The sequence below is a fragment of the Leuresthes tenuis genome, unplaced genomic scaffold (assembly GCF_036924035.1).
Source record: "Leuresthes tenuis unplaced genomic scaffold, fLeuTen1.0.hap1 SCAF_17, whole genome shotgun sequence".
NCBI lineage: Eukaryota > Metazoa > Chordata > Actinopteri > Atheriniformes > Atherinopsidae > Leuresthes > Leuresthes tenuis.
In genome coordinates, this window is record NW_027325371.1 from 142521 (window position 1) to 156849 (window position 14329).

General features: G+C 57.3%; 1 protein-coding gene across 3 annotated transcripts in view; it reads right to left on the bottom strand.

Annotated features, from left to right (window-relative positions):
- Positions 1 to 14329, bottom strand: part of crhr1 (corticotropin releasing hormone receptor 1) — a 76655-nt gene that overhangs the window by 12933 nt on the left and 49393 nt on the right. For all 3 annotated transcript variants that reach the window (XR_011908022.1, XM_072368844.1, XM_072368843.1), the window contains exons 7-11: positions 13593 to 13713; positions 13365 to 13518; positions 1628 to 1688; positions 1392 to 1464; positions 553 to 638 (exon numbers count right to left, since the gene is read on the bottom strand). Coding sequence is in view for 2 of the 3 variants with exons in the window: in XM_072368844.1 (XP_072224945.1) it covers positions 553 to 638; positions 1392 to 1464; positions 1628 to 1688; positions 13365 to 13518; positions 13593 to 13713 (495 nt within the window). In the remaining variant the exon portion in view is untranslated. The remainder of the gene's footprint in view (positions 1 to 552; positions 639 to 1391; positions 1465 to 1627; positions 1689 to 13364; positions 13519 to 13592; positions 13714 to 14329) is intronic.

Consider the following 14329-nt stretch of genomic DNA (forward strand, 5'->3'; position numbering starts at 1 on the left):
CTCGCCACTTCCTGTCAGAGGTATGAAAATAACAACTCGCCACTTCCTGTCAGAGGTATGAAAATAACAACTCGCCACTTCCTGTCAGAGGTATGAAAATAACAACTCGCCACTTCCTGTCAGAAGTATGAAAATAACAACTCGCCACTTCCTGTCAGAAGTATGAAAATAACAACTCGCCACTTCCTGTCGGAGGTATGAAAATAACAACTCGCCACTTCCTGTCGGAGGTATGAAAATAACAACTCGCCACTTCCTGTCGGAGGTATGAAAATAACAACTCGCCACTTCCTGTCAGAGGTATGAAAATAACAACTCGCCACTTCCTGTCAGAGGTATGAAAATAACAACTCGCCACTTCCTGTCAGAGGTATGAAAATAACAACTCGCCACTTCCTGTCAGAGGTATGAAAATAACAACTCGCCACTTCCTGTCGGAGGTATGAAAATAACAACTCGCCACTTCCTGTCGGGACCGGTCTAGTTCTGAAACCTGCCACCATCCTTCTGGATTCGCTGCAGGTCTACAGAAACTCCGGACCAGGTTCTTACCTGTATTGGATGGTTTCGGAGGTGGTCGATGCCCTCAGTTTGGTCATCAAGATCCGAACAATGTTGAACAGGAAGACAAAGTTTATCTGAGTAAGACATGAAGAGGTGTCAGTAATTGAGTCAGGGATTGTAAATTATGAGCAGGTAAGGACAGGAAAAAGCAGCATGCTGCTGGTGGGGAGAGATGATTTTTGAATTAAACTCAGTGATGACGAGCAGGTGTCAATCAGAGACAGATTAGGTCAAAGAGGTGATTTTACGAGTCTTTGCGCTGTCATGAAGCAATGCATGCTGGTTAGTCTGACTTTTCCCTTGTCACATTACAGCCTCAGGTGAGAGGCTGCAGCTGCTCTCCATCAGTTGAGATCAACCTGTATGATGTCATAACTTTGCTATGACTGTGAGCTTTACTGACATCATGACGTGTGATCCTTAGATAAGGTGGACTGGCTGCGTTTAAGGTGTTCTGGCTGCGTTTAAGGTGGACTGGCTGCGTTTAAGGTGGACTGGTGTTTAAGGTGGACTGGCTGTGTTTAAGGTGGACTGGCTGTGTTTAAGGTGGACTGGCTGTGTTTAAGGTGGACTGGCTGTGTTTAAGGTGGACTGGCTGTGTTTAAGGTGGACTGGCTGCGTTTAAGGTGGACTGGCTGCGTTTAAGGTGGACTGGCTGTGTTTAAGGTGGACTGGCTGTGTTTAAGGTGGACTGGCTGCGTTTAAGGTGGACTGGCTGTGTTTAAGGTGGACTGGCTGTGTTTAAGGTGGACTGGCTGTGTTTAAGGTGGACTGGCTGCGTTTAAGGTGGACTGGCTGCGTTTAAGGTGGACTGGCTGTGTTCTTACCAGCAGGACCAGGATCATGGGGCCTTGGTAGATGTAGTCTGTATAAACACCTGCTTTTTTCCCAAACCAGCACCTGTCAATCAAAACACCAGAACCAGTTATATGTCACCTCTAAAACTGATGTCATAACAAAACATGAATCCTACACTCTGATTGGTTGTCAGTTGTTGTAAAGCAGAAGCTCAGGTTCGGTAACCTGGCCGTCACAACAGCTCAAACCTGGACTAAAGACTCACTTCTCGTTGTCGTGGTACAGCTTGCCAAAAGCCCACGCCATGATGATGGGAAATGGAATACCTGTAATCAGACAGACAGGTGAGCTGACAGCACAGACAGGTGGACAGGTGAGCTGACAGGTGGACAGGTGGACAGGTGAGCTGACAGGTGGACAGGTGAGCTGACAGGTGAGCTGACAGGTGGACAGGTGAGCTGACAGCACAGACAGGTGGACAGGTGAGCTGACAGGTGGACAGGTGAGCTGACAGGTGGACAGGTGGACAGGTGAGCTGACAGGTGGACAGGTGAGCTGACAGGTGGACAGGTAAGCTGACAGGTGGACAGGTGAGCTGACAGCACAGACAGGTGGACAGGTAAGCTGACAGGTGGACAGGTGAGCTGACAGGTGGACAGGTGAGCTGACAGGTGGACAGGTGAGCTGACAGGTGGACAGGTGGACAGGTGAGCTGACAGGTGGACAGGTGAGCTGACAGGTGGACAGGTGGACAGGTGAGCTGACAGCACAGACAGGTGGACAGGTGAGCTGACAGGTGGACAGGTGGACAGGTGAGCTGACAGGTGGACAGGTGAGCTGACAGGTGGACAGGTGGACAGGTGAGCTGACAGCACAGACAGGTGGACAGGTGAGCTGACAGGTGGACAGGTGGACAGGTGAGCTGACAGGTGGACAGGTGGACAGGTGAGCTGACAGGTGAGCTGACAGGTGGACAGGTGGACAGGTGAGCTGACAGCACAGACAGGTGGACAGGTGAGCTGACAGGTGGACAGGTGAGCTGACAGGTGGACAGGTGGACAGGTGAGCTGACAGCACAGACAGGTGGACAGGTGAGCTGACAGGTGGACAGGTGGACAGGTGAGCTGACAGCACAGACAGGTGGACAGGTGGACAGGTAAGCTGACAGGTGGACAGGTGAGCTGACAGCACAGACAGGTGAGCTGACAGGTGAGCTGGCAGGTGGACAGGTGAGCTGACAGGTGGACAGGTGGACAGGTGAGCTGACAGCACAGACAGGTGGACAGGTGAGCTGACAGGTGGACAGGTGGACAGGTGAGCTGACAGGTGGACAGGTGAGCTGACAGGTGGACAGGTGAGCTGACAGCACAGACAGGTGGACAGGTGAGCTGACAGGTGGACAGGTGGACAGGTGAGCTGACAGGTGGACAGGTGAGCTGACAGGTGGACAGGTGAGCTGACAGGTGAGCTGGCAGGTGGACAGGTGAGCTGACAGGTGGACAGGTGGACAGGTAAGCTGACAGGTGGACAGGTGAGCTGACAGGTGGACAGGTGGACAGGTGAGCTGACAGGTGGACAGGTGAGCTGACAGGTGGACAGGTGAGCTGACAGGTGAGCTGACAGGTGAGCTGACAGGTGAGCTGACAGGTGGACAGGTGAGCTGACAGCACAGACAGGTGGACAGGTGAGCTGACAGCACAGACAGGTGGACAGGTGAGCTGACAGCACAGACAGGTGGACAGGTGAGCTGACAGGTGAGCTGACAGGTGGACAGGTGAGCTGACAGGTGAGCTGACAGGTGGACAGGTGAGCTGACAGGTGGACAGGTGGACGGGTGAGCTGACAGCACAGACAGGTGGACAGGTGGACAGGTAAGCTGACAGGTGGACAGGTGAGCTGACAGGTGGACAGGTGGACAGGTGAGCTGACAGCACAGACAGGTGAGCTGACAGGTGAGCTGACAGGTGGACAGGTGGACAGGTGAGCTGACAGCACAGACAGGTGGACAGGTAAGCTGACAGGTGGACAGGTGAGCTGACAGCACAGACAGGTGAGCTGACAGGTGAGCTGGCAGGTGGACAGGTGAGCTGACAGGTGGACAGGTGGACAGGTGAGCTGACAGCACAGACAGGTGGACAGGTGGACAGGTAAGCTGACAGGTGGACAGGTGAGCTGACAGGTGGACAGGTGAGCTGACAGCACAGACAGGTGAGCTGACAGGTGGACAGGTGGACAGGTGAGCTGACAGGTGGACAGGTGAGCTGACAGGTGGACAGGTGGACAGGTGAGCTGACAGGTGGACAGGTGGACAGGTGAGCTGACAGGTGGACAGGTGGACAGGTGAGCTGACAGGTGGACAGGTGAGCTGACAGCACAGACAGGTGAGCTGACAGGTGGACAGGTGGACAGGTGAGCTGACAGGTGGACAGGTGAGCTGACAGGTGGACAGGTGGACAGGTGAGCTGACAGGTGGACAGGTGGACAGGTGAGCTGACAGCACAGACAGGTGGACAGGTGAGCTGACAGGTGGACAGGTGGACAGGTGAGCTGACAGGTGGACAGGTGAGCTGACAGGTGGACAGGTGAGCTGACAGGTGAGCTGGCAGGTGGACAGGTGAGCTGACAGGTGGACAGGTGGACAGGTAAGCTGACAGGTGGACAGGTGAGCTGACAGGTGGACAGGTGGACAGGTGAGCTGACAGGTGGACAGGTGAGCTGACAGGTGGACAGGTGAGCTGACAGGTGAGCTGACAGGTGGACAGGTGAGCTGACAGGTGGACAGGTGAGCTGACAGCACAGACAGGTGGACAGGTGAGCTGACAGCACAGACAGGTGGACAGGTGAGCTGACAGCACAGACAGGTGGACAGGTGAGCTGACAGGTGAGCTGACAGGTGGACAGGTGAGCTGACAGGTGAGCTGACAGGTGGACAGGTGAGCTGACAGGTGGACAGGTGGACGGGTGAGCTGACAGCACAGACAGGTGGACAGGTGGACAGGTAAGCTGACAGGTGGACAGGTGAGCTGACAGCACAGACAGGTGAGCTGACAGGTGAGCTGGCAGGTGGACAGGTGAGCTGACAGGTGGACAGGTGGACAGGTGAGCTGACAGCACAGACAGGTGAGCTGACAGGTGGACAGGTGAGCTGACAGGTGAGCTGACAGGTGGACAGGTGAGCTGACAGGTGGACAGGTGGACGGGTGAGCTGACAGCACAGACAGGTGGACAGGTGGACAGGTAAGCTGACAGGTGGACAGGTAAGCTGACAGGTGGACAGGTGAGCTGACAGCACAGACAGGTGAGCTGACAGGTGAGCTGGCAGGTGGACAGGTGAGCTGACAGGTGGACAGGTGGACAGGTAAGCTGACAGGTGGACAGGTGAGCTGACAGGTGGACAGGTGAGCTGACAGCACAGACAGGTGAGCTGACAGCACAGACAGGGGGACAGGTGAGCTGACAGGTGGACAGGTGAGCTGACAGCACAGACAGGTGAGCTGACAGGTGGACAGGTGGACAGGTGAGCTGACAGGTGGACAGGTGAGCTGACAGGTGGACAGGTGGACAGGTGAGCTGACAGGTGGACAGGTGGACAGGTGAGCTGACAGCACAGACAGGTGGACAGGTGAGCTGACAGGTGGACAGGTGGACAGGTGAGCTGACAGGTGGACAGGTGAGCTGACAGCACAGACAGATGGACAGGTGGACAGGTGAGCTGACAGGTGGACAGGTGGACAGGTGAGCTGACAGGTGGACAGGTGGACAGGTGAGCTGACAGCACAGACAGATGGACAGGTGGACAGGTGAGCTGACAGGTGGACAGGTGGACAGGTGAGCTGACAGGTGGACAGGTGGACAGGTGAGCTGACAGGTGGACAGGTGAGCTGACAGGTGGACAGGTGAGCTGACAGGTGGACAGGTGGACAGGTGAGCTGACAGGTGAGCTGACAGGTGGATAGGTGGACAGGTGAGCTGACAGCACAGACAGATGGACAGGTGGACAGGTGAGCTGACAGGTGGACAGGTGGACAGGTGAGCTGACAGCACAGACAGATGGACAGGTGGACAGGTGAGCTGACAGGTGGACAGGTGGACAGGTGAGCTGACAGCACAGACAGGTGGACAGGTGGACAGGTGAGCTGACAGGTGGACAGGTGGACAGGTGAGCTGACAGCACAGACAGATGGACAGGTGGACAGGTGAGCTGACAGGTGGACAGGTGGACAGGTGAGCTGACAGGTGGACAGGTGAGCTGACAGGTGAGCTGGCAGGTGGACAGGTGAGCTGACAGGTGGACAGGTGGACAGGTGAGCTGACAGCACAGACAGGTGGACAGGTGAGCTGACAGGTGGACAGGTGGACAGGTGAGCTGACAGGTGGACAGGTGAGCTGACAGGTGGACAGGTGAGCTGACAGCACAGACAGGTGGACAGGTGAGCTGACAGGTGGACAGGTGGACAGGTGAGCTGACAGGTGGACAGGTGAGCTGACAGGTGGACAGGTAAGCTGACAGGTGGACAGGTGAGCTGACAGCACAGACAGGTGGACAGGTAAGCTGACAGGTGGACAGGTGAGCTGACAGGTGGACAGGTGAGCTGACAGGTGGACAGGTGAGCTGACAGGTGGACAGGTGGACAGGTGAGCTGACAGGTGGACAGGTGAGCTGACAGGTGGACAGGTGGACAGGTGAGCTGACAGCACAGACAGGTGGACAGGTGAGCTGACAGGTGGACAGGTGGACAGGTGAGCTGACAGGTGGACAGGTGAGCTGACAGGTGGACAGGTGGACAGGTGAGCTGACAGCACAGACAGGTGGACAGGTGAGCTGACAGGTGGACAGGTGGACAGGTGAGCTGACAGGTGGACAGGTGGACAGGTGAGCTGACAGGTGAGCTGACAGGTGGACAGGTGGACAGGTGAGCTGACAGCACAGACAGGTGGACAGGTGAGCTGACAGGTGGACAGGTGAGCTGACAGGTGGACAGGTGGACAGGTGAGCTGACAGCACAGACAGGTGGACAGGTGAGCTGACAGGTGGACAGGTGGACAGGTGAGCTGACAGCACAGACAGGTGGACAGGTGGACAGGTAAGCTGACAGGTGGACAGGTGAGCTGACAGCACAGACAGGTGAGCTGACAGGTGAGCTGGCAGGTGGACAGGTGAGCTGACAGGTGGACAGGTGGACAGGTGAGCTGACAGCACAGACAGGTGGACAGGTGAGCTGACAGGTGGACAGGTGGACAGGTGAGCTGACAGGTGGACAGGTGAGCTGACAGGTGGACAGGTGAGCTGACAGCACAGACAGGTGGACAGGTGAGCTGACAGGTGGACAGGTGGACAGGTGAGCTGACAGGTGGACAGGTGAGCTGACAGGTGGACAGGTGAGCTGACAGGTGAGCTGGCAGGTGGACAGGTGAGCTGACAGGTGGACAGGTGGACAGGTAAGCTGACAGGTGGACAGGTGAGCTGACAGGTGGACAGGTGGACAGGTGAGCTGACAGGTGGACAGGTGAGCTGACAGGTGGACAGGTGAGCTGACAGGTGAGCTGACAGGTGAGCTGACAGGTGAGCTGACAGGTGGACAGGTGAGCTGACAGCACAGACAGGTGGACAGGTGAGCTGACAGCACAGACAGGTGGACAGGTGAGCTGACAGCACAGACAGGTGGACAGGTGAGCTGACAGGTGAGCTGACAGGTGGACAGGTGAGCTGACAGGTGAGCTGACAGGTGGACAGGTGAGCTGACAGGTGGACAGGTGGACGGGTGAGCTGACAGCACAGACAGGTGGACAGGTGGACAGGTAAGCTGACAGGTGGACAGGTGAGCTGACAGGTGGACAGGTGGACAGGTGAGCTGACAGCACAGACAGGTGAGCTGACAGGTGAGCTGACAGGTGGACAGGTGGACAGGTGAGCTGACAGCACAGACAGGTGGACAGGTAAGCTGACAGGTGGACAGGTGAGCTGACAGCACAGACAGGTGAGCTGACAGGTGAGCTGGCAGGTGGACAGGTGAGCTGACAGGTGGACAGGTGGACAGGTGAGCTGACAGCACAGACAGGTGGACAGGTGGACAGGTAAGCTGACAGGTGGACAGGTGAGCTGACAGGTGGACAGGTGAGCTGACAGCACAGACAGGTGAGCTGACAGGTGGACAGGTGGACAGGTGAGCTGACAGGTGGACAGGTGAGCTGACAGGTGGACAGGTGGACAGGTGAGCTGACAGGTGGACAGGTGGACAGGTGAGCTGACAGGTGGACAGGTGGACAGGTGAGCTGACAGGTGGACAGGTGAGCTGACAGCACAGACAGGTGAGCTGACAGGTGGACAGGTGGACAGGTGAGCTGACAGGTGGACAGGTGAGCTGACAGGTGGACAGGTGGACAGGTGAGCTGACAGGTGGACAGGTGGACAGGTGAGCTGACAGCACAGACAGGTGGACAGGTGAGCTGACAGGTGGACAGGTGGACAGGTGAGCTGACAGGTGGACAGGTGAGCTGACAGGTGGACAGGTGAGCTGACAGGTGAGCTGGCAGGTGGACAGGTGAGCTGACAGGTGGACAGGTGGACAGGTAAGCTGACAGGTGGACAGGTGAGCTGACAGGTGGACAGGTGGACAGGTGAGCTGACAGGTGGACAGGTGAGCTGACAGGTGGACAGGTGAGCTGACAGGTGAGCTGACAGGTGGACAGGTGAGCTGACAGGTGGACAGGTGAGCTGACAGCACAGACAGGTGGACAGGTGAGCTGACAGCACAGACAGGTGGACAGGTGAGCTGACAGCACAGACAGGTGGACAGGTGAGCTGACAGGTGAGCTGACAGGTGGACAGGTGAGCTGACAGGTGAGCTGACAGGTGGACAGGTGAGCTGACAGGTGGACAGGTGGACGGGTGAGCTGACAGCACAGACAGGTGGACAGGTGGACAGGTAAGCTGACAGGTGGACAGGTGAGCTGACAGCACAGACAGGTGAGCTGACAGGTGAGCTGGCAGGTGGACAGGTGAGCTGACAGGTGGACAGGTGGACAGGTGAGCTGACAGCACAGACAGGTGAGCTGACAGGTGGACAGGTGAGCTGACAGGTGAGCTGACAGGTGGACAGGTGAGCTGACAGGTGGACAGGTGGACGGGTGAGCTGACAGCACAGACAGGTGGACAGGTGGACAGGTAAGCTGACAGGTGGACAGGTAAGCTGACAGGTGGACAGGTGAGCTGACAGCACAGACAGGTGAGCTGACAGGTGAGCTGGCAGGTGGACAGGTGAGCTGACAGGTGGACAGGTGGACAGGTAAGCTGACAGGTGGACAGGTGAGCTGACAGGTGGACAGGTGAGCTGACAGCACAGACAGGTGAGCTGACAGCACAGACAGGGGGACAGGTGAGCTGACAGGTGGACAGGTGAGCTGACAGCACAGACAGGTGAGCTGACAGGTGGACAGGTGGACAGGTGAGCTGACAGGTGGACAGGTGAGCTGACAGGTGGACAGGTGGACAGGTGAGCTGACAGGTGGACAGGTGGACAGGTGAGCTGACAGCACAGACAGGTGGACAGGTGAGCTGACAGGTGGACAGGTGGACAGGTGAGCTGACAGGTGGACAGGTGAGCTGACAGCACAGACAGATGGACAGGTGGACAGGTGAGCTGACAGGTGGACAGGTGGACAGGTGAGCTGACAGGTGGACAGGTGGACAGGTGAGCTGACAGCACAGACAGATGGACAGGTGGACAGGTGAGCTGACAGGTGGACAGGTGGACAGGTGAGCTGACAGGTGGACAGGTGGACAGGTGAGCTGACAGGTGGACAGGTGAGCTGACAGGTGGACAGGTGAGCTGACAGGTGGACAGGTGGACAGGTGAGCTGACAGGTGAGCTGACAGGTGGATAGGTGGACAGGTGAGCTGACAGCACAGACAGATGGACAGGTGGACAGGTGAGCTGACAGGTGGACAGGTGGACAGGTGAGCTGACAGCACAGACAGATGGACAGGTGGACAGGTGAGCTGACAGGTGGACAGGTGGACAGGTGAGCTGACAGCACAGACAGGTGGACAGGTGGACAGGTGAGCTGACAGGTGGACAGGTGGACAGGTGAGCTGACAGCACAGACAGATGGACAGGTGGACAGGTGAGCTGACAGGTGGACAGGTGGACAGGTGAGCTGACAGGTGGACAGGTGAGCTGACAGGTGAGCTGGCAGGTGGACAGGTGAGCTGACAGGTGGACAGGTGGACAGGTGAGCTGACAGCACAGACAGGTGGACAGGTGAGCTGACAGGTGGACAGGTGGACAGGTGAGCTGACAGGTGGACAGGTGAGCTGACAGGTGGACAGGTGAGCTGACAGCACAGACAGGTGGACAGGTGAGTTGACAGGTGGACAGGTGGGCTGACAGGTGGACAGGTGGACAGGTGAGCTGACAGCACAGACAGGTGGACAGGTGAGCTGACAGGTGGACAGGTGAGCTGACAGGTGGACAGGTGGACAGGTGAGCTGACAGCACAGACAGGTGGACAGGTGAGCTGACAGGTGGACAGGTGAGCTGACAGGTGGACAGGTGGACAGGTGAGCTGACAGGTGGACAGGTGGACAGGTAAGCTGACAGGTGGACAGGTGAGCTGACAGGTGGACAGGTGAGCTGACAGCACAGACAGGTGAGCTGACAGGTGGACAGGTGGACAGGTGAGCTGACAGGTGGACAGGTGAGCTGACAGGTGGACAGGTGGACAGGTGAGCTGACAGGTGGACAGGTGGACAGGTGAGCTGACAGCACAGACAGGTGGACAGGTGAGCTGACAGGTGGACAGGTGGACAGGTGAGCTGACAGGTGGACAGGTGAGCTGACAGGTGGACAGGTGAGCTGACAGGTGAGCTGGCAGGTGGACAGGTGAGCTGACAGGTGGACAGGTGGACAGGTAAGCTGACAGGTGGACAGGTGAGCTGACAGGTGGACAGGTGGACAGGTGAGCTGACAGGTGGACAGGTGAGCTGACAGGTGGACAGGTGAGCTGACAGGTGAGCTGACAGGTGAGCTGACAGGTGAGCTGACAGGTGGACAGGTGAGCTGACAGCACAGACAGGTGGACAGGTGAGCTGACAGCACAGACAGGTGGACAGGTGAGCTGACAGCACAGACAGGTGGACAGGTGAGCTGACAGGTGAGCTGACAGGTGGACAGGTGAGCTGACAGGTGAGCTGACAGGTGGACAGGTGAGCTGACAGGTGGACAGGTGGACGGGTGAGCTGACAGCACAGACAGGTGGACAGGTGGACAGGTAAGCTGACAGGTGGACAGGTGAGCTGACAGGTGGACAGGTGGACAGGTGAGCTGACAGCACAGACAGGTGAGCTGACAGGTGAGCTGACAGGTGGACAGGTGGACAGGTGAGCTGACAGCACAGACAGGTGGACAGGTAAGCTGACAGGTGGACAGGTGAGCTGACAGCACAGACAGGTGAGCTGACAGGTGAGCTGGCAGGTGGACAGGTGAGCTGACAGGTGGACAGGTGGACAGGTGAGCTGACAGCACAGACAGGTGGACAGGTGGACAGGTAAGCTGACAGGTGGACAGGTGAGCTGACAGGTGGACAGGTGAGCTGACAGCACAGACAGGTGAGCTGACAGGTGGACAGGTGGACAGGTGAGCTGACAGGTGGACAGGTGAGCTGACAGGTGGACAGGTGGACAGGTGAGCTGACAGGTGGACAGGTGGACAGGTGAGCTGACAGGTGGACAGGTGGACAGGTGAGCTGACAGGTGGACAGGTGAGCTGACAGCACAGACAGGTGAGCTGACAGGTGGACAGGTGGACAGGTGAGCTGACAGGTGGACAGGTGAGCTGACAGGTGGACAGGTGGACAGGTGAGCTGACAGGTGGACAGGTGGACAGGTGAGCTGACAGCACAGACAGGTGGACAGGTGAGCTGACAGGTGGACAGGTGGACAGGTGAGCTGACAGGTGGACAGGTGAGCTGACAGGTGGACAGGTGAGCTGACAGGTGAGCTGGCAGGTGGACAGGTGAGCTGACAGGTGGACAGGTGGACAGGTAAGCTGACAGGTGGACAGGTGAGCTGACAGGTGGACAGGTGGACAGGTGAGCTGACAGGTGGACAGGTGAGCTGACAGGTGGACAGGTGAGCTGACAGGTGAGCTGACAGGTGGACAGGTGAGCTGACAGGTGGACAGGTGAGCTGACAGCACAGACAGGTGGACAGGTGAGCTGACAGCACAGACAGGTGGACAGGTGAGCTGACAGCACAGACAGGTGGACAGGTGAGCTGACAGGTGAGCTGACAGGTGGACAGGTGAGCTGACAGGTGAGCTGACAGGTGGACAGGTGAGCTGACAGGTGGACAGGTGGACGGGTGAGCTGACAGCACAGACAGGTGGACAGGTGGACAGGTAAGCTGACAGGTGGACAGGTGAGCTGACAGCACAGACAGGTGAGCTGACAGGTGAGCTGGCAGGTGGACAGGTGAGCTGACAGGTGGACAGGTGGACAGGTGAGCTGACAGCACAGACAGGTGAGCTGACAGGTGGACAGGTGAGCTGACAGGTGAGCTGACAGGTGGACAGGTGAGCTGACAGGTGGACAGGTGGACGGGTGAGCTGACAGCACAGACAGGTGGACAGGTGGACAGGTAAGCTGACAGGTGGACAGGTAAGCTGACAGGTGGACAGGTGAGCTGACAGCACAGACAGGTGAGCTGACAGGTGAGCTGGCAGGTGGACAGGTGAGCTGACAGGTGGACAGGTGGACAGGTAAGCTGACAGGTGGACAGGTGAGCTGACAGGTGGACAGGTGAGCTGACAGCACAGACAGGTGAGCTGACAGCACAGACAGGGGGACAGGTGAGCTGACAGGTGGACAGGTGAGCTGACAGCACAGACAGGTGAGCTGACAGGTGGACAGGTGGACAGGTGAGCTGACAGGTGGACAGGTGAGCTGACAGGTGGACAGGTGGACAGGTGAGCTGACAGGTGGACAGGTGGACAGGTGAGCTGACAGCACAGACAGGTGGACAGGTGAGCTGACAGGTGGACAGGTGGACAGGTGAGCTGACAGGTGGACAGGTGAGCTGACAGCACAGACAGATGGACAGGTGGACAGGTGAGCTGACAGGTGGACAGGTGGACAGGTGAGCTGACAGGTGGACAGGTGGACAGGTGAGCTGACAGCACAGACAGATGGACAGGTGGACAGGTGAGCTGACAGGTGGACAGGTGGACAGGTGAGCTGACAGGTGGACAGGTGGACAGGTGAGCTGACAGGTGGACAGGTGAGCTGACAGGTGGACAGGTGAGCTGACAGGTGGACAGGTGGACAGGTGAGCTGACAGGTGAGCTGACAGGTGGATAGGTGGACAGGTGAGCTGACAGCACAGACAGATGGACAGGTGGACAGGTGAGCTGACAGGTGGACAGGTGGACAGGTGAGCTGACAGCACAGACAGATGGACAGGTGGACAGGTGAGCTGACAGGTGGACAGGTGGACAGGTGAGCTGACAGCACAGACAGGTGGACAGGTGAGCTGACAGGTGGACAGGTGGACAGGTGAGCTGACAGCACAGACAGATGGACAGGTGGACAGGTGAGCTGACAGGTGGACAGGTGGACAGGTGAGCTGACAGGTGGACAGGTGGACAGGTGAGCTGACAGCACAGACAGATGGACAGGTGGACAGGTGAGCTGACAGGTGGACAGGTGGACAGGTGAGCTGACAGGTGGACAGGTGGACAGGTGAGCTGACAGGTGGACAGGTGAGCTGACAGGTGGACAGGTGAGCTGACAGGTGGACAGGTGGACAGGTGAGCTGACAGGTGAGCTGACAGGTGGATAGGTGAGCTGACAGGTGGACAGGTGGACAGGTGAGCTGACAGGTGGACAGGTGAGCTGACAGGTGAGCTGACAGGTGGACAGGTGGACAGGTGAGCTGACAGGTGGACAGGTGAGCTGACAGGTGGACAGGTGGACAGGTGAGCTGACAGGTGGACAGGTGAGCTGACCCCAGCCGATACAGATGAACATCCACTTCCTGAGTTTGTCAGTGGAGTAGGTGAGAACAATGGCTGTGTGCAGATAGCAGCCTTCACCGAACATCCAGAAGAAGTTGGTCACATGGAAGTAATTATACGCTGCCGTCACCAGCCTGCACCACACCTGAGGAAGTGTACAGTGATATAAGCTTTTTCTCAATGGTTCACAGAGTCAGCGGTGTGAAGGTGTGTGGTCACCTGGTTGCTCTCGGTTACCAAGGGATTCATGGTTAACTGGACGATGAACCAGGTGGCGTTCCTCAGGATGAAGGCAGAGATCAGATTCCAGTGGATGATGTTCCTCAGACAGCGAATGCTCCTGCAACACACACACACACACACACACACACACACACACACACACACACACACACACACACAGACACACACACACACAGACACAGATACACACAGACACACACACAGACACACACACAGACACACACAGACACACACACACAGACACACACACACACAGACACACACACACACAGACACAGATACACACAGACACACACACAGACACACACACAGACACACACAGACACACACACACACACACACAGACACACACACACACAGACACAGATACACACAGACACACACACAGACACACACACAGACACACACAGACACACACACACAGACACACACACACACAGAGACACACACACACACACACACACACACACACACACACAGACACACACACACACACACACAGATACACACAGACACACACACACAGACACACACACACACAGAGACACACACACACAGACACACACACACACACACAGACACACACACACAGACACACACACACACACACACAGATACACACAGACACACACACACAGACACACACACACACAGAGACACACACACACACAGACACACACACACTGAAGATGAGGGAAAAAGCAGACAATGTC